Source organism: Rutidosis leptorrhynchoides, chromosome 3, assembly GCF_046630445.1.
Source record: "Rutidosis leptorrhynchoides isolate AG116_Rl617_1_P2 chromosome 3, CSIRO_AGI_Rlap_v1, whole genome shotgun sequence".
Classification (NCBI taxonomy): Eukaryota; Viridiplantae; Streptophyta; class Magnoliopsida; order Asterales; family Asteraceae; genus Rutidosis; species Rutidosis leptorrhynchoides.
In genome coordinates, this window is record NC_092335.1 from 666,692,050 (window position 1) to 666,711,691 (window position 19,642).

Consider the following 19,642-nt stretch of genomic DNA (forward strand, 5'->3'; position numbering starts at 1 on the left):
CAGAGACACTTTTGAAGGTATTTTGATCTTTATGATTATTTTCGACTACAGATCGAATTCAAATTTAGATGTACATCAACCGAAACCCTAGAATCAATTGTTAATTGATGGAACTATTCTTCATTTATATAAATCGATGATTCCGTTGTTGAAACGCTAGAAGGAGATAACCATAAACCCTAACTTATTATTCTTTAATTTAGTAAGATGTTTTTGTATTTGTGATTTTGCAGCCAATCCAAGTCGAGTACCAACTATCTCACAATTCGGTCAGAAAAATTACACTGTATGTTTGATTTTCCCAAAAGGTATGATATGATAAAATCACATTCTAGAACTTTATGTATATTTTGGTAAATACTGAAAATATTGTGATCATCTGCGTTAATGTTTGTGTTGACTTCAGTTTCTATAGTCTGTGTAGGTATTCCATGGAAGCAAATTTTAAATATGAGTCAATCAATTTTAATCAGCTAAAATTCTGTTTAAGCCTTTGAATCAATAAGTATTTCCACGTATATATAATCATATTTATATAGGTTCTTCAAAGAAAGACGAAGGCGCTGCAATGGCAACTAAGAGGCTCAAAGAATTATAGATGAATGGACATCAAAACATGACATCTCAGGTGTTTTAACATCTACTTTCTAATGGACCAACTAAGTTTTCTTCATATGAGACAGCTTATATACAATTTTGTGTTCAAGTAATGTGCAACTTACGTGTACAAAAATTATGATTGCAGAATTCAGAACTTTTCTTTTTTGTGACTTTTAGTTCATTAACTTACTGGTGAATAGTTATGTGATATATAGCTTCTAAATAGTTGTGCTCGATGGGCTTCGAAACGATGCGTTTATAATGCAGGACTCGACGGTTAGTCATGAGGTGTTGCCACCGTCGAAGAATCTGAACCCGTTTCTTGGATTTGTCATTATATTTTAGCAGTCTATGAAGATGATTCAAACTACCCTATTTGGGAACTTCCAGGTGGATATGAAATCGATCCGAATAATATAATTTTGAAGAGAATTTCTAATGATACTCAAGGCCGGGCCCCACCGTATTTGTTCTAATTAGATCATGCTCATTGTGATATAGTTCTTGCTATTACAGGCCTTAACTTGGCCATCCATACAGATTATGCGGTCTTGCTTGATACTAAGTTGGGTCGAAGGAAATTAGATGGTGGGTATGTTCATAATGGGTTGTTAAAAGGTGCAGGAGTTATATTGGATGCCGAAAGTGACACTTTGAAGAAGCTGCTAGAGAGTCACCGCTATATGTTAACTCTCACTTGGGTCAGTTGTGGCTGCATTTTTGGCCATGGTGGTGGTCACAAACCGAGATAGGTTTCGAAACATAGATAGGAAGAGGGTTCGATGTTTTTATTGCACCCGCCAGATGTATGTCACTTAACTTGGCCTTAGATATGTTGATGTCATCAATTCTGTCGTACTGCAGGCAAGTTTTTCTTACCTTTCATACAATTAGAGAGATATACTGAGACAATAAAGAGCTTTCTTGCCTTTTATGTTTCCACCCGTCGTAAAATCACCGGTGCCTGTTGATGGAAGATTTGAGCACATTGTGTCTCACTCACTCTGATGTATCATCATTATTATAGGGTAGTACATATTTGATTATAGATGAGCTAATGAATAAGTGTAGAATGTGTTGACTAACACACATTTGTAGTTAACTTTCTTACTGTAACTCTCATAATTAGGGGTTCTATGTTCTCTGATGCAAAGTTTATTTTATTGCTGCACAATTGTTGACCACATCTAATCTATTGTGAAGCTAAGCGAAATTAATTCTATACACCAGTTGACATGCGCTTTCAGTTTGTATTTTTTGTTTAGGGTGCATATTTTGTTGAAGAAACTTTGCATTTTGTAGTTTTACGCATTTTTTTTAACTATATCTGATGAGTTTATAGGTTTTGATTATGGCATTCAGGTGGCTCCAGTTTGTTACCAGTTCAGCGGAGTTCGTTATAGCAATCTCTTCAAGTTGTTCTCATACTAATATTTTGCACTACTTTATCCGGGATGTGCACGTGAGGCTATTCATTGTAAGGTTTGTAACAAAATCCGTAAGTTTCTGGTGTTAAGTTTCATACATTATCATTTATTTATTTATTATTTTTTTTAAAAGGCAAGACCTCAAAGTGTAGTCGGGGATTGAACACGGGTCTTCTTTGAATTTGACAAGCTTGGCCCAAAATTACTAATGTACAAGTATATTTTAATCCCTGCTCAAAATGTTGGTTTTATCATAAAAATGTCATGATTTGTAACGAATACTCTTCATGGGATCTTTATCTTCGAATACTACCCTTTTTTGGCTATACGAATACTAAACCTGCTTATATTCTGATGTTGTAGGGTGAACTCAGTTTCCATATATTTGTTTTTTTTTCATATGTCTCGGTGCTACGGCTGCAAGAGCGTTAAAGTCGGTGCTTAAAGGGATTTTGTCATCCTTAGAAGGGTAAATCTCATCCTCTTGATGATCTTTGGAATTTTATTATTAAACCGATTATACGATTAACAACATAACTGCTTTGATTTATATTTATCTTACTGGTTATCAATATGTTCGATATAGGGTACATGTGATGGTTATCTTCTACATGCTTAATTATGTTGATCCAAGAAACATTTAGGCCAAAATTGTTTATGCTTGATATTCCATAAAGAACTTGAGAAAATTGTATGCTAATTTGTTAGCGGAGTACGAATTACTTCAAGTTTATACCATTCATCTAAATGTAGATGGAGAATTTTTTTAAGATGGGCCGACTACACAGTGACGAAGTGGTGATATAAGGATTGGAATCTGGGTTATTAAGAGTAACAGTCTTAGAAGTGAATTGAAAGACATGAAGACTCGCATATTTGAAGAGCCAAACATTTTTGAGACGTCAATGTTAATGTATTAGATAAAGGTGGAAAAAGAATACTTTGTTTTCTCTTATATTGTTTTGGTTTCTAAACAAATACCATATGAAATCATATTACTGCTACAATTCGATACTTAATTCGTCCCTAAAAAAACCCCGCGAATTCGCGGGTCTTAAGCTAGTAGGATTAATACAAAAGCAAAAATACGAATTTATGCTAATGCAAATAAGTAATTTTAACCATAACTCTGAGTTATTATTGTCAAAATTAATCATTATATCAAGCTCTTAGAATTAGTTTCTCATTTTTAAATATTATTAATTTTCTGAAAAACAATAAAGACCATAGGGTTATATGAGGAAGAATGATGTGTTTGGATTTAGGGTGCTAGTAAGTAGCGATGACAATGGATCGGATATAGATCGGGTGATGTCATATTCATATCCATATTCATTTAGTTTTTGTTCATTCATATCCATGTTCATATCCATTTAAATTCAGTTCATCCATCCATATCCATATCCAATGGATTAAGCGGTTTATTGGATATCCATTCGATATTTAAGAAATGTTATAAAATTTTCTAGTATGTAACGAAAACAAAAACGTTGTATAACAAAAAGTAAATATAATTTGACCTAAATTGAAATCCTTCCACCAAAATGTGTAATCTTTGTCAAAGATTGAACACAATTTGTTAACTATACTATCAAACATAGATTATCACAAATTAAATGTGTAATTTATATGTTTATTAAGTTAGATATACATGTTTACTACGAGTACTCATAGTGAATTCAATATATGATTGCAAGCAAAATGTATGTGTAATGGTAAATACATGTGTAATAGTTATTGTATATATATATATATATATATATATATATATATATATATATATATATATATATATACACATTCATGTGTTTCCTTATGCATTTCGGGTGTAAATGGATATATCCATGGATGAAAATTTTCATCCGTATCCATATCCATATCCATTTAGGTTCATCCATATCCGTATCCATATCGATTTAAGACCATCCGTATCCACTTTAAGCGAATCGGATTGGATGGATGTCCATCGGATCGGATGTTCGTTGCCATCCCTACTAGTAAGGTTCTGTTTGGATGAACTGGTAACTGAAGCTGGAAGTTAAAATTGAAAGCTGGAGCTGGAAGTTTATTTTTCAAGTTGGTAGCTGGAGCTTATTTTTCGTCAGTAGCTGAAAGCTTATTATTATAAAATGATATAAAAGGACATAATATAAATTTATAAGATAATATATTGAAGGGCTTTCTAGTAATTTAATTTTTTATACTCTCTCCGTTCCATATTAATAGTCTAGTATTTCATTTTCAGATGTCCCAAATTAATAGTCAACTTTCATAAATAGAAAAGAATAAGAAGCTTAAGTTCTATTATGTTCTTAATGTATGTGAATAGGATTAAAGGAGAAAGAAAAGGTAAGGGTAAAACTACAAAGTAAACAGAAAGTACAGTACTTTTATGACATTTTCTTAAATTGTGTGTCTTTTGTCTGTGGATTATTAATATGGAACGGAGGGAGTAAGTTCTATTTTTTTTTCTTCATAAGTTACTTTAAGTAGCTTAAAAATCTAGAGCTTATGGTTTCAATAAGTTACCAATAAGCTTCTTTAATTTTGTATGCCAAACAAATCTTATAATTAAACGTTATGAAAAAATAAAGGACAATGCTAAACGTAGCCCTTAGGGCTACGTTTAAGCTTACCAAATTTAGGTTTAAAAACACTGGTTAATTAATTACAAAGTATAAATATTCTTTTTTTTTTTATATCGACTTTCCTTATATAATTTGATAATTATGTTATTCATGGCATGATTGTGTTATATTATTGAAATTAAATTAGATTTGATAAGCTTAAACGTAGCCCTAAGAGCAAGGGGAGTGGTGTGCGTCACTTGCCCCGTCGCCTTCCTCGTTCCACGTCACCCCACTCCCCACCCCTTTTCGGTTCTCCCATTCCGGCCCGGTCAGTCGCCCAGGCGACGAAGTTGGCTTCCATTTAAAAAAAAAAAAAAAAAAAAATTAATACTCCAACGGATCTAATTTGGACCGTTGCAATTTTTTTTATTTTTTTTTCTTTTTTAATGCTATAAATACACTACACATATACAAACACAAACACAAACTCAAACACAAAACATCCAATTTACTCAACATATACTCCCACAATCAAATCCAAATTCTATCCTCAAAATAATAATATATTTTTTTTAAAATGAGTAGTTCCGACGAAGAAAGTTTGGTTAACGCAATGAAAAGTATATTTGCCTATCGAAATAACGTGGTAATACGTAGAGAGGTCGAGGAACAAAATGAGGCTCAAAGCTCAAGACGAAGACGTCGCTACATTTATCGTGATCGTGTAGAAGCGCACAATCGTTTGATGAAAGATTATTTTGTTCAAGATCCGAAGTATCCCCCTGAATATTTCAAACGACGCTATCGAATGTCACAAAGTCTTCTTGAAAAAATAATCGAAGGTATACTTTCTTACTCTACTCGTCCCAATGCACCAAAGTGGTTTACTTATTTTCAACAACGTCCCGATGCACGTGGTGTTCTCGGAGTATCTACTATTTTAAAAGTCACTTCTGCCATTCGTCAACTAGCATACGGTGATTCACCGGATCTATTTGACGAATATTTACAAATGTCAGAGAGAACATCACGTGAGTCTTTGCAATATTTTACAAGATGTATTATAGACTTGTATGGTAATGTATATATGAGAGAACCGACCGAGGACGATATACGTCGGTTGTATCATAAACATGAAGAACTTCACGGCTTTCCTGGAATGCTTGGAAGCATTGATTGTATGCATTGGGCTTAGGGTAAATGTCCAAATGCATGGAAAGGGCATTTCACCCGAGGCGATCACGGTTACCCCACAATCATGTTGGAAGCCGTTGCATCGTATGACAATTGGATTTGGCATGCATATTTTGGAATGGCCGGTTCGAACAATGACTTGAATGTCCTTAATGCATCTCCATTGTTTGATAGTTTACTAACTGACACGGCTCCTCAAGTTCCATACGAAATTGGGGACGTTGATTTTGATCGAGGCTACTATCTTGCCGATGGGATTTACCCTTCGTGGGCTTCTTTCGTTAAGGGATTCTCAAGTGTTGTTGACGCAAAAAGGAAATACTTTACAAAGAAACAATCTGCAGCTCGTAAAGACGTTGAGAGGACATTTGGAATTTTGCAAGGTCGTTGGGGTATTTTAAGACAACGAGCTAGGGCATATAGTGTAAACGCAATCAAAAGAATCATGTATGCTTGCATCATATTGCACAACATGATAATTGAAGACAATGGTTTTAACATCGCTGAAAATAAATCTTACTACTTGCCTGTCAACAACCTACAGGGATCAACTTGGTACGAAAGGTGTGATGTGTATGCCGAGAAGACAAAAGAGCTGCGTGACAAAGACGAGCATGAGTATCTTCGACATACTCTAGTTTCGCATCTATGGCATAATCGCGATGACCCAGTTGTTAACGATTTGTAACTTTTTAATCGCGATAACGTATTGTTTTTTTTAAAATTTTTTAGGAAATGTAATGTTTTTTTTTTTTAGGAATTGTAATGTTTTTTATTTTATTTTAATGGAAGTTATTTTATTTTTTGTTAATTTTTATAATTATATTTATTTATGTTATATTTAACATCATAAAAAAAATAATAAAAATATAAACTGACATGCCTGACTGACAGAGCTCACCACTTCCCACTTTTTCTGACTCAGCAAGTCAGGCCTGACATGCCAAGTGATCTCAGTCACCACTCCCAGTGCTCTAAGGCCTACATTTAGCATTTTCCAAAAAATAAATTATAATTCTCATAAGTTTCAATAAGTTTGTCATCTAAATACACCCTAAATCTACTTATGTTTAACTCTTTTATCTTTGAATAACATGAATTATGTGCTACAGTATCTTGGTAATGAAAAATCTAATAAATTACTTTCTCCGTATTTGTTTGTTTAACGACAATCCAAATTCCAAAAACGAATGTGACTACTTATTTGTACTCTTAACCAAAGGTCAAGGTCAAACACGAATTCTAGATAATCATGAGTGTGGTGGTTGAATAATTAAACCCTGACCTTCCATAATGGAGGTCAAGGGTTCGATTCAAGCACCCACAATTATCCACTCATGACCACAAATGTTTGCATGCAATGACTCCGGGCTGGTCGCCCTTAGTTATTAGTCAAGTTGACCGTGAAAAAAAAAAAACAAGTCCGGATTCTCTTAGGCTAGAAAGGGATTGATTTGAAAGGATATTTTACTCTAGATCTCTTCCTTTCAAATTAGAAGAATTTGAAATCCCTCTCCTTCATTTCTCTTAATTCCCTTTCATTTCCTTTAAAAAAAACTAGGAACAGACCCTTATACTACCATTTCCAATCTGATTTCAAACTTCAATTTCAGTAAAAACCTTACTCAAAATTTCACAAAACGTAACTGTAATAATTTCTATCATTTCACCAATAATCCAATTCCTAAATGGCTCCAAAGAAATCAAACCATGAATTTTCACCCAAAAATATCAAAATACAAAAAGATCCCAAAATGAAAATAAAGAAGAAAAAAACATCATCAAGCTCAAACACAGCAGCAGCAACGGCATCAGTAAGTGGTAGTGAAAACCGAGGTGTTGATTCTGAATGGTGGATTTCTTTTTGGGAAAAAAATGCTTCCGCTCCTGGTATTATTTCTGCCTTTTTTATTAAATTGTGTATGATTTATCAATGTAGAGCTGATTATATATAAGTTTGTAACTGAAATTAGATCATTACTAGTCTTAGAAATTTCATTTCTATGCTAATTGAACTTTTGATGCATTCAATTACTTCAATTTTAAGCGTTAGGGTTTGTCTGCCTAATTTATGAAAATAGGGGGTTTGATATATGGTAATTTCTATCTCTATTCGATATCTACGGAAGTGATAATGTGATTAAGACTTGGTGTTGTATAAATGAATTTATTTCATGTGCATTGTAATTTGATTATGTATTGGACTTACAGCCCAAAGTTAAATTGGTTACCAAAAAGGTAAAACATAAATTGAACCAAAGTTGGTTACCTTTTTATGCAATTAGCCTTTTACACGAATATAACCGAACTTTAAGCTTCGTATGCAAGTTGTGTTTAAAGTTACATTGGTGCAACAATTTATGCTTACTAAGCAGATTTATATTTGTAGAAAACAAACTGAAGTTGGTTACTTTTGTATGCAATTTGACATTTATGTAGATACATAATCGACCTTTAACTTTAGTTTAACTCAAATTTTGATTATAGGTGTGCCCATAGATGAAGAAGAAGGATTCAAGTACTTTTTCCGGGTCTCAAAGAAGACGTTTGAGTACATATGTTCTATTGTAAGAGAGGATCTCATTTCACGTCCTCCTTCGGGACTTATTAACATCGAGGGACGACTTCTTAGTGTCGAGAAACAAGTTGCAATTGCTTTAAGAAGATTAGCATCTGGCGAATCACAAGTTTTAGTAGGATCTTCATTTGGAGTTGGGCAATCAACGGTTTCTCAAGTCACTTGGCGGTTTATAGAAGCCATGGAAGAGTGTGGTAGACACCATCTCAAATGGCCCGATCATGATAACTTACAGAAAATAAAATCAAATTTCGAATCTTTATTTAAGTTACCTAATTGTTGTGGAGCCATTGATGCGACCCACATAGTTATGACCCTACCCGCAGTGCAAACTTCAGACGATTGGTGCGATCAAGTTAAAAATTATAGTATGTTAGTACAAGGTATCGTTGATGATAAATCTAGGTTTCTTGATATTGTAACAGGTTGGCCCGGTGGGTTGACTATCCCAAAACTTCTAAAATTTTCGGGCTTTTACAAACTTTGTGAAGATGGTGAGCGTTTAGATGGAAACCCGAAAGCGTTTTCGGGTGAATCGGAGATTAGAGAATATATAGTGGGTGGGGTTAACTATCCGCTTTTACCATGGTTGATAACGCCGTACAATGAAAGTGATGAGGTGGCGGGTTTTAATAAGGTTCATGAAGGTGCAAGATCGCTTGCGGTGAAAGCTTTTTCGCAAGTTAAAGGAAGATGGAGGATTCTTAATAAGGTTATGTGGAGACCCGATAAAAAGAAACTTCCTAGCATTATTGTGGTATGTTGTTTGCTTCATAATATAATAATTGATTGTGGTGATGTTATAAATTCGGATGATTGTTTGTTAAGCCATCATGATTCGGGGTATGTTGAGCAACGGTGTAACCATGTTGATCCTATAGGGAGAAAGATGAGAGAAAACTTGGTTTCACACTTGGAGCACTCTAAGTGAAAAGAGTGATTGTGCATTGTATGTGGTACAAAGTAATGCAGTAGTTTCGTTCTTGATAATTTTTTATTTTTTTGAAAAGCTTGGTCTTGATAATTTAATGTGATTGTGCATTGTGTGTGTGGATCCATGGAAAACTAAGGACAGGAGAGAAAGAACTCACATGCACCTAGCTTATGCACGTGTGATCATATCACATATTGAACTTATTGATAATCGATTGTTTGCTTTTTAAAAAAATAGGCTTGCAAAATATTCCAAATAGACTCGGTACAAATTGAGTTGAGCACGTGTATTAAAATATTCGGCTCCAAACCTCGCGAGCTTTGTTAAGCTTGTGATCTTTTTATCTTTTTACCCTTATTACTATTACTATGTTTATTTACCACCTTAAAAGTGCACTTTATAATAAAATTCGAGTCGGGTAGAACAAGTATATATTCAGTCCGTTACTATTACATTAATTTACATTAAATATTATATTATTTTATTATTAATAATAATTTTGGTTACGTTAATAGCCGAGCTCGAGCTTAAAATTACAAGCTAAATCGATCTCGACTCGAATTTTTACCTCTCCAAACATCGTAAAGAGCTTGATTTATCATATTGCGTGCGTCAAAAACTATACAAGCATATGCAAAGATGTAAAAGATACAATCAATGAAAAAAAGACGCAAATACATGTGCCCGAAGATATTACAGTTCATCATTAAGATTATTATTATAAGGTAGCAAGCAGTATGCACAAATATATATATATACACATAGTGACGAAAATGAAAAAATAAAAGTGAATGTGGAGAGCTGGTGTGTGTGTTTTGTTAACTTTGCATCGAGCAACTTTCCCCATCATCAATTTTTGATTGAACCGCGGCGGAGGGTTGAAGAAAACGTAGTTTGATACAGTCGAAAATCTACTTTACGTGCATCATTATGATAAATAAAGTTGGCTTCATGCAAAACGCCATGCTTTAAGCGGTAAATAAACAACTGTGTAGGGCAACCGCCTGTTATTAATAAGTCCCCTGCATCCTTGTTCCAATATCCTATAACCTTTATATACGAATTAAGAGGAAGAGGCGGTTTTTTGTCAAACCGACAATGGATGACCCAACATTTTGTTTTAGGATTCAGTAACCACACCTCTATGTATCGTTGGTGGAAAGTGACTCCGTTATACACAAATCCAACTTGACCATCTAGATCAACCAAATGCTCCCCCCTACCACCCATATAATTATGTTTATTAGGCGGATCTATCAACCCAAATTCCTCTTTATTCATGTCAAAACAAATTATTTTCCTTACTACACCAAACGGCCAGTATTTAAGATTATAACTAACCAACCAGTGCAAACATCCATTAGCAAATACACCTTCACCACTTATGGGATAAGGTGGAACTTGGGGTATCTCCCGCCATGATGATGATGATGAGTCATCCGTGCCACCCAATACATGTACCATGGTACATAAATCCTCCTTCACCACATCATCATCATCATCATCATCATGCGACCTAATCTTCTTTTGATTTCGAAGCACAACACAGACCATTTTGTAAGTATTGGTAGAATCATCAAAACCAAGCCCACATGCCTCGCGTTCGTAAGACACTGATGTACATGACCAAATTTTAATTGGTGGCAGCTTATAACATTCTTTCCTTAAAGGATTGATCACAAGTAAAACAGTGGTGCCATCATTGTTGTTGTTGTTGTGAGGGTCTTGTGATGAAATCATCAGACCCTTGCACGAACCTAAAATTATATCTTCTAGAACAAATCTAGGACCCCAATGTTTAGAGCGAAACTCCATATATGGTTGATTCTTTTTTGTGATCACCACTTCTTCATGATTACGTGCACAAGATTCTTCTTCTTTAGTAGTCAACATAGTGAGTGATGCAGATGCATGCCAAGGTTTTACACGTACATCAACAATTTTTAACTGAACCATGATGAGCATCGTGGGATCATCTTTCATAGTAGCTCGTTTGGCATTATGCATGATTTCAAGGTACGGATCGTTAATATACTTGCACCATACCTTGCTTACACATTGAAAACGAGCCAAAGATTTTAGAGGCATTCTAGACAAGATGTTGTATATGGTGTCAACCGGCAACAAATAATCATCACCCATAATAATTTTATTATTTTTCGATACATCACAGGTTGACTTTTTTTGTCTTTTATGATGATGATAGATAGAAACCCCCCCTGCAATGCAATACGCCAAAATCTATGATTGAATTTTAATTCTTAACCAAAAAAAGCTTCACGAATCTATTGAATTGAATACAAGGGTGGTGAATGGCTTAAGATGCATTACACACATCACATCAGAGTCTAAAAACAAACAATATTTAAAATAATTTAATTTACTAGATCATCTTATTTACTTTTGGCAGAGTATTGGGTCGGAGTCGGGGCCATGAGTTCCTTGCAAGAGGTCTCATGTCTAGGGAGAATATTTAGTGGTGGCCAGAGATGGATTCGAAACAACCAAGAAGTAATCATGCTGGGCTGCGTACATTAGAGTATGGAGTCGGATTACTCGCCCTCCCGGGTAACCCTAGCCCGAATAGGAAAACCTTATACCTTTATCTTATTTACTTTTAGCGTCTTAATTAATAATTTACAAGTGAAACGGATTAAAAGGGTACTGAATTATTTTGTTATGATCAGTTAGTTCTTTGCTGATTGAAATTCAAAAATTTGCTTCTGATTAAAAGGGTATATATATTTCTTTCTTATTTACCTGAAGTTTCTATCCTTTTCAGGGAGTCGTTGCAACGACGGAGGACCAAGGAGGGGGCAGGTACGATGGGGCTTGCTTGTTCCATGTCTCTGCAATTTGCATAAACCAGATAATCAATCAATCAATCAAACATACATATATAAAAGAAGAAACTGTTGAATAAATTCGGTTTAGAAAGACCGATTCTTTAGAGGACCTTTTAGTTGTTTTTTCTGAATTTTTGATTTAGTCCTCCTTTTTTATTAGCCATGATCCGATTGTGTAGGGAATGGCACACGTTCTTTATTATTTTCTGTTATGATGTACCAGCTATATTTATAGCAGCTCTTGATATCCATTATTAATAAAAGCGCCAAGTCTTTGGCTAAACTGTGTTATCTGTTACTAGCAAACTTTTAACATTTGGCATCAGAGCCTTCAATCAAAAATATTTGTGTGTTACAACAGTAAGCAACGATGGGAGAAGAGAAGTCATCATACATTCAAATTTTTCTCACTTTGATGGTCATTACGACCATTGGGGAGTGAGTTGATGGAGAATTTGATCAGAGCAAAGGGACTTTGGTACATCGTTGAGAAAGGAGTAGAAGAACCAAAAGCAGGTGCCGTTTTAATTCGTATCGAGGAAGAGGACGAGATCGTGGCAGATCCAATTTCATTAAATCCACTATCGAATGTTATTACAAGTGCCATACACTTTGGGACACTTTCAATACGAGTGTCCCAAATGGAACAATGAGGCGAACTATGTTGAAGAAGAAGAAGAAGAAGAAGAAGAGCATATGTTGTTAATGACTTATGAAAAGGTTCAAAGCTATCATCCCAAACGTGACGTGTGGTTTCTAGACTCGGGCTGCTCCAAGCATATGTGCGGTGTAACTATAATAATACTTTCATTAACATTGATGACACTTTTTTAAGCATACTGTTTGTCTTGGCAACGATTCAAAGTTGAAGGTAGATGGAAAGGGGGTCTGTCAAGCTAACCATTAATGGGTGGGAATTATGTGATTGGTGATGTTTACTATGTACCTGAGAATTGTACAACAATTTATTTAAGTGTTGGACAAGTGCAAGAGGAGAAGGGGCTGGCAATACTCTTCAAGAATGATACATGTTCCATCTACCATCATCCCCAACGTGGAAGAATTGTGAGTGTACCCCTATGTCTTCAAATCGTATGTATAAAGCTGTCAGTCGAGTCAAGTAGTAGTACAAGTAGTGATCAGAAGTGCCTGAATGCAAGAGCAGTAGCAGTGACATATCTAAACTACTCTGGCATCATAGATATGGTCGGTCACTTAAGTTATAAGGAGGGGATGACTACATATTGTTTCAAAAGCAGATGGTGCGTGCATGGTTTACCTAATGTGGTGAAGGAGACAGTCAATTGTGAGTCGTGTATGAAAGGCAAACAGCATACAAGTCCAATTTCAAAGGCAAGTAAGTGGAGAGCAAGTGTAAGATTGGAGCACCTGGACGCGGATCTATGTGGGTCCGATAACTCCCATCTTCAAACGGCGATAGGAGGGGTACGTGTTTTGTATAATTGATGATGATTTTTCAAGGAAGAGTTGGGGTTTGTTTACTCAAGGAAAAGTCAGAAGCCTTCGTTACCTCTAAAAAATATGTTTAAGATACAAGTTGAGAATGAGACAGGCTTGACTATAAAATGCTTCTTAAGGACAGATAGAGGGGGTGGTGAATTCAACTCGACCGAGTTCGATGATTTCTGTAAGGAACATGGGGATTAAAAGGCAACTTACCACGGCATATACGCCACAACAAAACGGAGTAGCAGAGACCGAACTATTATGAACCTTGTTCAATCTGTTTTAAATGAGAAGAAAGCCCCTCGTGTTTTCTGGCCAGAAGCAGTCAATTGGGTAAATTATGTTCGTAATCGTTCTCCTACCATTGCTGTTAAATAAAAATGTTACTCCGGAAGAAGCATGTGGGGTGGTGGTGGTGGTGGGGGGGGGTTTACATGTGCCAGATGCAAGACGAAACAAAGTTGAGAATAAAAAGCGTTCGCTGCACTCTTCTTGGTATTAGTGACGCATCTAATAAGGGTTACCGAATGTTTGATCCAGTAACAAAGAAGATTTTGGTCAGTCGAGATGTCGTCTTTGATGAAGATTTGGCATGGAATTGGGATGAGAATGATGTTTCTTTCCAAAGGTGTTGAACTGGATTGGGGGGTGAAACTACTAGTACGGAACACAATGGTTATTATCGATGATGAAGACGAAGTCATAGAAGCAGAATCTGTAGAGCAGCATCATCCGGTAATTGTTGAAGATAATGCTCAACAAGGGCTGATGTAACAGCAAGGGAGGGACGGAAACAACCACCGATTTGGTCATATGACTATGTATGTGAGTGGAGATGGTTTATCAGATGAAGAAGATACAGCAAATATGGCATTAATGATTACATCTGATCCACTAAATTATGAAGAAGCTGCTCTCAGCACTCACAACACTAGAGGATGGCCATGCATGAATGATGAAATTGAGGCATTTGAACGAAACGACACATGGGTACTTGTTGATTTACCTGTTGGGTGCAAAGAAGATTGGAGTCAAATGGGTTTACAAAACTAAACTCAGCGAAACAGACAAAATTGACAAGTATAAGGCTCTCGTCTAGTTGTGAAAAGGATATTCACAAGAGCATGGGGGGTCGATTACACCAAAGTTTTCGCTCCGGTTGCACGACTGGATACTGTTCGATTAATTATATATCTCTCGCTGCCTCAAATGGATGGAAAATACACACCAGTTGGATGTGAAATCAGCTTTCTTGTATGTGGAGCAGCAACCGAGAGGTTATGAGCAGAAGGGTGGTGTGAACACAAGGTGTATAAGTTAAGGAAAGCGTTGTATGGATTGAAACAAGCGCCCCGGGCTTGGTTTAGTCGAATCTCGAGTCTTTTTTTTTTTTTTTTTTTTTTTTTTTTTTTTTATCAAAGAAGGTTTTGAGGCGAGCCCGAGTGAGCAAACACTTTTTCGTTAAAAAGGGAGGGAGGTAATTTTATCATTGTTAGCGTATATGTGGAGGATTTATTGTTTACACAAGTAACAGTGATTCAATGCTTACTAAGTTTAAGAGTTCAATGAAGCCCGAATTTGATATGACCGATTTGGGTCAGATGAAATTTTTTCTTAGGCATTGAAGTTTCACAACGTAAAGATGGCATCTTCATATGCCAAAGAAAATATGCAAATGAGGTTTTGAAACGTTTTAAAATGGGTGAATACAATGGTACATGGAGTCCTATGGCAAGGTTGATAAAGGCGAAACTGGAGTCAAGGTGGATCCTACGCTGTTTAAGCAAATCGTTGGTAGCCTAATGTATCTATCCGCTACACGACCTGATATTGTGTTTGGAGTTAGCTTGGTTAGCAGATACATGTCGAGTCCTACGCAGCTGCATATGTCAATACTCAAGCGAATAATCAGGTACATTAAGGCTACAATTGATTATGGGATTTTCTATGAGAAGGGGTGCAGTGGCAACTTGATTTGTTACACAGATAGCGCGACTACGCAGGTGGATAGCAGGAGTACCTCAGGGTATGTTTTTATGATGGCAGGTGGTGCAATAGCGTGGTCCTCTAAAAAACAACCCATTGTGTTACCTTATCTACTACAGAGGCTGAATTTGTAGCTGCTGTGGGATGTGCCTGTCAGGCTGTGTGGTTGAAGAAAGTGATGGCTGAAATCGGTCAAGATCATGAAGAAGGTGTTGTGTTGATCATGTGTGACAATACCTCAACAATTAAGCTTTCGAAAAATTCAGTTTTCCATGGTCGTACAAAACATATTCGGGTCAGATATCATTTTCTTAGGGAGCTCACCAAACAAGAAATTGTTCGATTAATATATTGTGGAACTCAAGATCAGTTAGCTGATGTGATGACAAAGGCATTGAAGTTAGAAAGTTTTAAAAAACTTCGATGTGGCATGGGCATGAGAGCTGCATCAGATTTGAACTAATTGTCGGTTTAGGGCAATGAGTTCAAGGGAGAGGGACTGTTGAATATATTCGGTTTAGAAAGCTAAACCGATTTTTTCTTTAAGTCTTTGGCTAAATTGTTATCTGTTACTAGCAAACTTTTACAAACAAGTTTATCAACAACAACAAACCAATTACTAAAACCAATTAGAGTGACTGATGTTTCACAAACACACAATCATCAAATCAAATAATCATAAAATTCGAATCCACAATTAAAGAAAAAATCACCAATCAAATCGTTAAAACATAAAAATTAGAATCACCACGTACGTACTGCTATTAATTAATTAAAAAAAAAAAAACGTACCTGTAATACGAAGAGATAGACTACGGTACTGCTCAGCGGTTTATGTTTAATAGTTGGAAAAGGGGGTTAGGTTGCCCTATTGAATTAGACCGACCAAGGTTGCAGTTTCCATATTAGTTTTGGGTGGGTCAACTTAAAAGGCTACAGTTTTGTTAGGTTATCACTCAAATGGACTGGGCTGCTTTTTTAAATAGTGATTTAAGCCTACTAGCATTAAAAACTTGGACTGGACTAATAAGTTGTGAATGTTGAGTTTCAAGGGTAAACATAACCAACCAAAGAATACAACCAACCCAGTAGACCAACGAACACATACCAAAAAATTAGTTCAAATCTAATGCCAAAGAATACAACCAACCCACTTTACTATTTATTATTCGTTACAAATGTAAACAAACAAATACCAAAAAATACCTTTCATCTCATAGATTTTCATAGATTCCATATGCAACTCTACAAATGCAATTAAAAAAAAAAAGAGTCAAAATCATCATAAAATAGACACCAAGAAATATCAAACTCCATCGATTAAGTTTAGAACCACACCGTGTTAAAGATGATCATGATGAACTTGCTAAAATTTAAGTTGTACATGTGTGTTATGATATCTTTCAGTAATGGGATTACCTGGACATGAAGAATCGATTAAAAAAAGTTTGACATAAACATGGAAAAGTAACAACAAAAGTTTACACCCTATTTTTTTCTTTCTAATTGGTGATTCTAATTGTTATGTTTTAATGATTTGATTGGTTTTTTATTTATTTTTTATTGTGGAATAGATTTTTATAATTGGTTGGTTGGTTGTTGATCAACTTGTTACTATTTAATTGATTGACCTCCTTTGTGATCATCTGGTTTATGACTTGCACATACATGGAACAAGCAAGCCCCATTGTACGTGACGCTTCGATAGTCCTTCTTCATTTTAACACCTCTCTAAAAAAACAGAAACTTCAGGTAATAAGAAATATATACCCTTTTAATCAGAAGCAAGTTTTTGAATTTCAATCAGCAACCTCTAAAAACTAACTACTCATAACAAAATAATACAATACAGTTTTAATCAGCAACCTCTAAAAACTAACTAATCATAACAGAATAATACAATACCTTTTTTAATCTGTTAGTTTGATATGTAAATAAAGACGATAAAAGTAAATAAGATGATCTAGTAGATTACACACATATCATATTCAAATTAATTAAATAATTAAATGATCTAGTAAAACCGAAACTAACTCACTCTGGGTTAAGTCATTCGTAGCATTTATGGTTTTAATGGCGACTTGAGGTCGGGAGGTGACTTAAGTTACCAATCTACCTTGGGTACGTGGTATAATATTATTGGTGCAAAAAATACGATCGATGACATGGGTATAGAGTTCAAGAATTCTTTCACTAAGCAAATTGGAAATGAGTCGGATACATCCTTTTTGAATAAAGTATGGGTGGGAAACAGTTTTCTCAAAGATGCATATCCACGCTTATTTCGGTTAGAAACACAGAAAGAAGCTTCGGTCAGCATGCAGTTACAAACAAGCGGGGTGTTTAACTGGGCCTGGGCCCGTCAACCTATGGGTAGCGGTCTAGGTGAACTTGACGCCTTGAAGATGCAGCTCGCGGAGGTTCAAATCAGTGAGGAAAAAGACAAGTGGGAATGGGCCCTCGATGGAGGAAAAGCATTCACGGTTAAGAGATTAGCGGGTATATGTGATGATTCTATTCTTGCTCCGGAAAGTAATCTCATAAGTACTTTACGGAATAATACAATTTAGTTTTTACAAGTTTTAACGTTCGTGAATCACCGATCAACTTGGGTGGTCAATTGTCTATATGAAACATATTTCAATTAATCAAGTCTTAACAAGTTTGATTGCTTAACATGTTGGAAACATTTAATCATGTAAATATCAATCTCAATTAATATATATAAACATGGAAAAGTTCGGGTCACTACACTTATGACATTACTGATACGGAAAATTTATTTTCCTTGTTCAGATGTCGGATACTCCACCTGTCATCGTTTTGGACAGCGACTCGGACCTATCAGCCACCCCACCTGCCACCATTACCGATGTTCAGATTCCGTCTAGTGACCTTGGTGCTTCATCTTCCGGAACCAGCAGCCATGCACCTGCCCCAGTGGCTACATTAGATGGACACATGGACCCTCTGGAGATTCCAGCTCCCATTGCCCCGGTACCTCAGGAGCCACATACCCGCCCCGGTGTGGTTGTGATTCTTGCGGATCTTGGGGAAGGTCCGGTTCGTAATGAACGTAACCACTGGTGCCGACGCACTCCTGACGGACGTCTTATGCCGATCGGACCCGCCAGATACCAGCAGATGATGGCCGCCCGAGGAGGACCACCTGTGGTGTCACCTCCAGCCAGTTCAGACGACTCATCCACGGACGACTCCAGCGACGACGATTCCGACGAGGAGGACCCTGTTGAGATACTTGTTCAGTCACCCTCCACCCCGCCGAAGAATCGGTATCGTTTCGACGGCACCGTTGTCCCAGGGATCAACGGAGGACGAGCGTTTACTGACGTACATGGCCAGCGTCGTAGGGTTACTGCCCGTAAGCGGGTCGTGCCTTACCCTGCTGATCCTTTTGTACGGAAGCCTTACCGTCATGCCGCCGAACCCTCTGCACCACCGGCAACACCAGCACCAGCAGCCCCGCCTGCTCAGCCAGCCCCTCCCTCTAATGAGGAACTGACGAGGGAGTTGGAGATCCTCCGTGCTCGGGTAACTGAGCTCGAGGAGCAGATGTTCCATGTGATGGACATCCTTCACCCACCATCACCTTAGAGCTTTGTAGTAGGTTTTCTTATGTAACCTGTTGTAGTTTCATGTTTTCCTTGTGTAATGTAAGAACTCATGTATGCTTGCTCTTTATTAATGGAAATTTGCGTTGTTTATTTCTTGTATAGTGTTTTGTTTACGTTTATGTGTGTTGGTTTTGCGGTTTTTGTATCTTGTTGCGTTGCTTTTTGGCATGTGTTGTGTTGTTTCCATGTTCACTGTATACTGTGTTGCTGTATACTGTGTTGTTGCGTACTGTATTGTACTGTACGTTGGATTTTGACGTAAGTCAAAACTTTTGATTCGAAGGACGATGGCGAACACACGAGCAGCACCTACGCCAGCCCAGATCGAGGAAATGATCGCGGAACGAGTTGCCGCAGCCATGGCGAATGTTGTTCCCCCAGCTCCAGCAGTTAACCAGAACGTCC

The 19,642-nt window shown here is 36.5% G+C and overlaps 4 protein-coding genes and 1 long non-coding RNA gene across 10 annotated transcripts; 4 read left to right on the top strand and 1 right to left on the bottom strand.

The window, feature by feature from the left end:
* Positions 1 to 304: 304 nt before the first annotated feature.
* Positions 305 to 3,111, top strand: LOC139902986 (uncharacterized). Of its 4 annotated transcripts, none has more exons than XR_011777832.1 (4): positions 305 to 1,464; positions 1,963 to 2,082; positions 2,391 to 2,496; positions 2,614 to 3,111. It is a non-coding gene; the product is annotated as an uncharacterized lncRNA (long non-coding RNA). The 4 variants fall into 4 exon arrangements; XR_011777833.1 differs by having other exon boundaries at positions 305 to 628; positions 868 to 2,082; XR_011777830.1 differs by having other exon boundaries at positions 305 to 2,082.
* Positions 3,112 to 5,174: 2,063 nt separating this feature from the next.
* LOC139902587 (uncharacterized) lies at positions 5,175 to 5,792 on the top strand. The gene has a single exon (XM_071885193.1). It carries the CDS (start codon positions 5,175 to 5,177, stop codon positions 5,790 to 5,792), a length of 618 nt encoding a protein of 205 aa, XP_071741294.1.
* A 63-nt stretch (positions 5,793 to 5,855) lies between these two features.
* LOC139902588 (uncharacterized) lies at positions 5,856 to 6,479 on the top strand. Its single transcript, XM_071885194.1, has one exon. The coding sequence runs from the start codon at positions 5,856 to 5,858 to the stop codon at positions 6,477 to 6,479; it is 624 nt and encodes a 207-aa protein (XP_071741295.1).
* Positions 6,480 to 7,342: 863 nt separating this feature from the next.
* LOC139902989 (protein ANTAGONIST OF LIKE HETEROCHROMATIN PROTEIN 1-like) lies at positions 7,343 to 9,462 on the top strand. Its single transcript, XM_071885732.1, has 2 exons — positions 7,343 to 7,681; positions 8,279 to 9,462. Exons 1-2 carry the CDS (start codon positions 7,480 to 7,482, stop codon positions 9,298 to 9,300), a joined length of 1,224 nt encoding a protein of 407 aa, XP_071741833.1. The 5' UTR covers positions 7,343 to 7,479; the 3' UTR covers positions 9,301 to 9,462.
* A 532-nt stretch (positions 9,463 to 9,994) lies between these two features.
* On the bottom strand, positions 9,995 to 16,493 carry LOC139902988 (putative F-box protein At4g38870). Of its 3 annotated transcripts, none has more exons than XM_071885729.1 (4): positions 16,395 to 16,418; positions 12,260 to 12,355; positions 12,064 to 12,152; positions 9,995 to 11,522 (listed from the first exon to the last, which is right to left on the bottom strand). In XM_071885729.1, the coding sequence occupies exons 3-4, from the start codon at positions 12,146 to 12,148 to the stop codon at positions 10,153 to 10,155; spliced, it is 1,455 nt and encodes a 484-aa protein (XP_071741830.1). In that variant the 5' UTR covers positions 12,149 to 12,152; positions 12,260 to 12,355; positions 16,395 to 16,418; the 3' UTR covers positions 9,995 to 10,152. The 3 variants fall into 3 exon arrangements, with proteins under 3 accessions (XP_071741830.1, XP_071741829.1, XP_071741831.1); XM_071885728.1 differs by lacking the exon at positions 16,395 to 16,418 and adding an exon at positions 12,544 to 16,331 and having other exon boundaries at positions 12,260 to 12,455; XM_071885730.1 differs by lacking the exon at positions 12,260 to 12,355 and having other exon boundaries at positions 16,395 to 16,493.
* Between the last annotated feature and the right edge of the window lie 3,149 nt (positions 16,494 to 19,642).

What these genes read in the sequence shown, in the direction of transcription:
- LOC139902988 (XM_071885730.1), bottom strand. Translation starts at nt 12,148, where the DNA reads ATGGAACAAGCAAGCCCCATCGTACCTGCCCCCTCCTTGGTCCTCCGT. An exon ending in GAAAAGGATAGAAACTTCAG is followed by an intron (nt 11,523 to 12,063) that starts GTAAATAAGAAA and finishes ATTGCATTGCAG; the next exon opens with GGGGGGTTTCTATCTATCAT.
- LOC139902587 (XM_071885193.1), top strand. Translation starts at nt 5,175, where the DNA reads ATGAGTAGTTCCGACGAAGAAAGTTTGGTTAACGCAATGAAAAGTATA.
- LOC139902588 (XM_071885194.1), top strand. Translation starts at nt 5,856, where the DNA reads ATGTTGGAAGCCGTTGCATCGTATGACAATTGGATTTGGCATGCATAT.
- LOC139902989 (XM_071885732.1), top strand. Translation starts at nt 7,480, where the DNA reads ATGGCTCCAAAGAAATCAAACCATGAATTTTCACCCAAAAATATCAAA. An exon ending in AAAAAATGCTTCCGCTCCTG is followed by an intron (nt 7,682 to 8,278) that starts GTATTATTTCTG and finishes TTTTGATTATAG; the next exon opens with GTGTGCCCATAGATGAAGAA.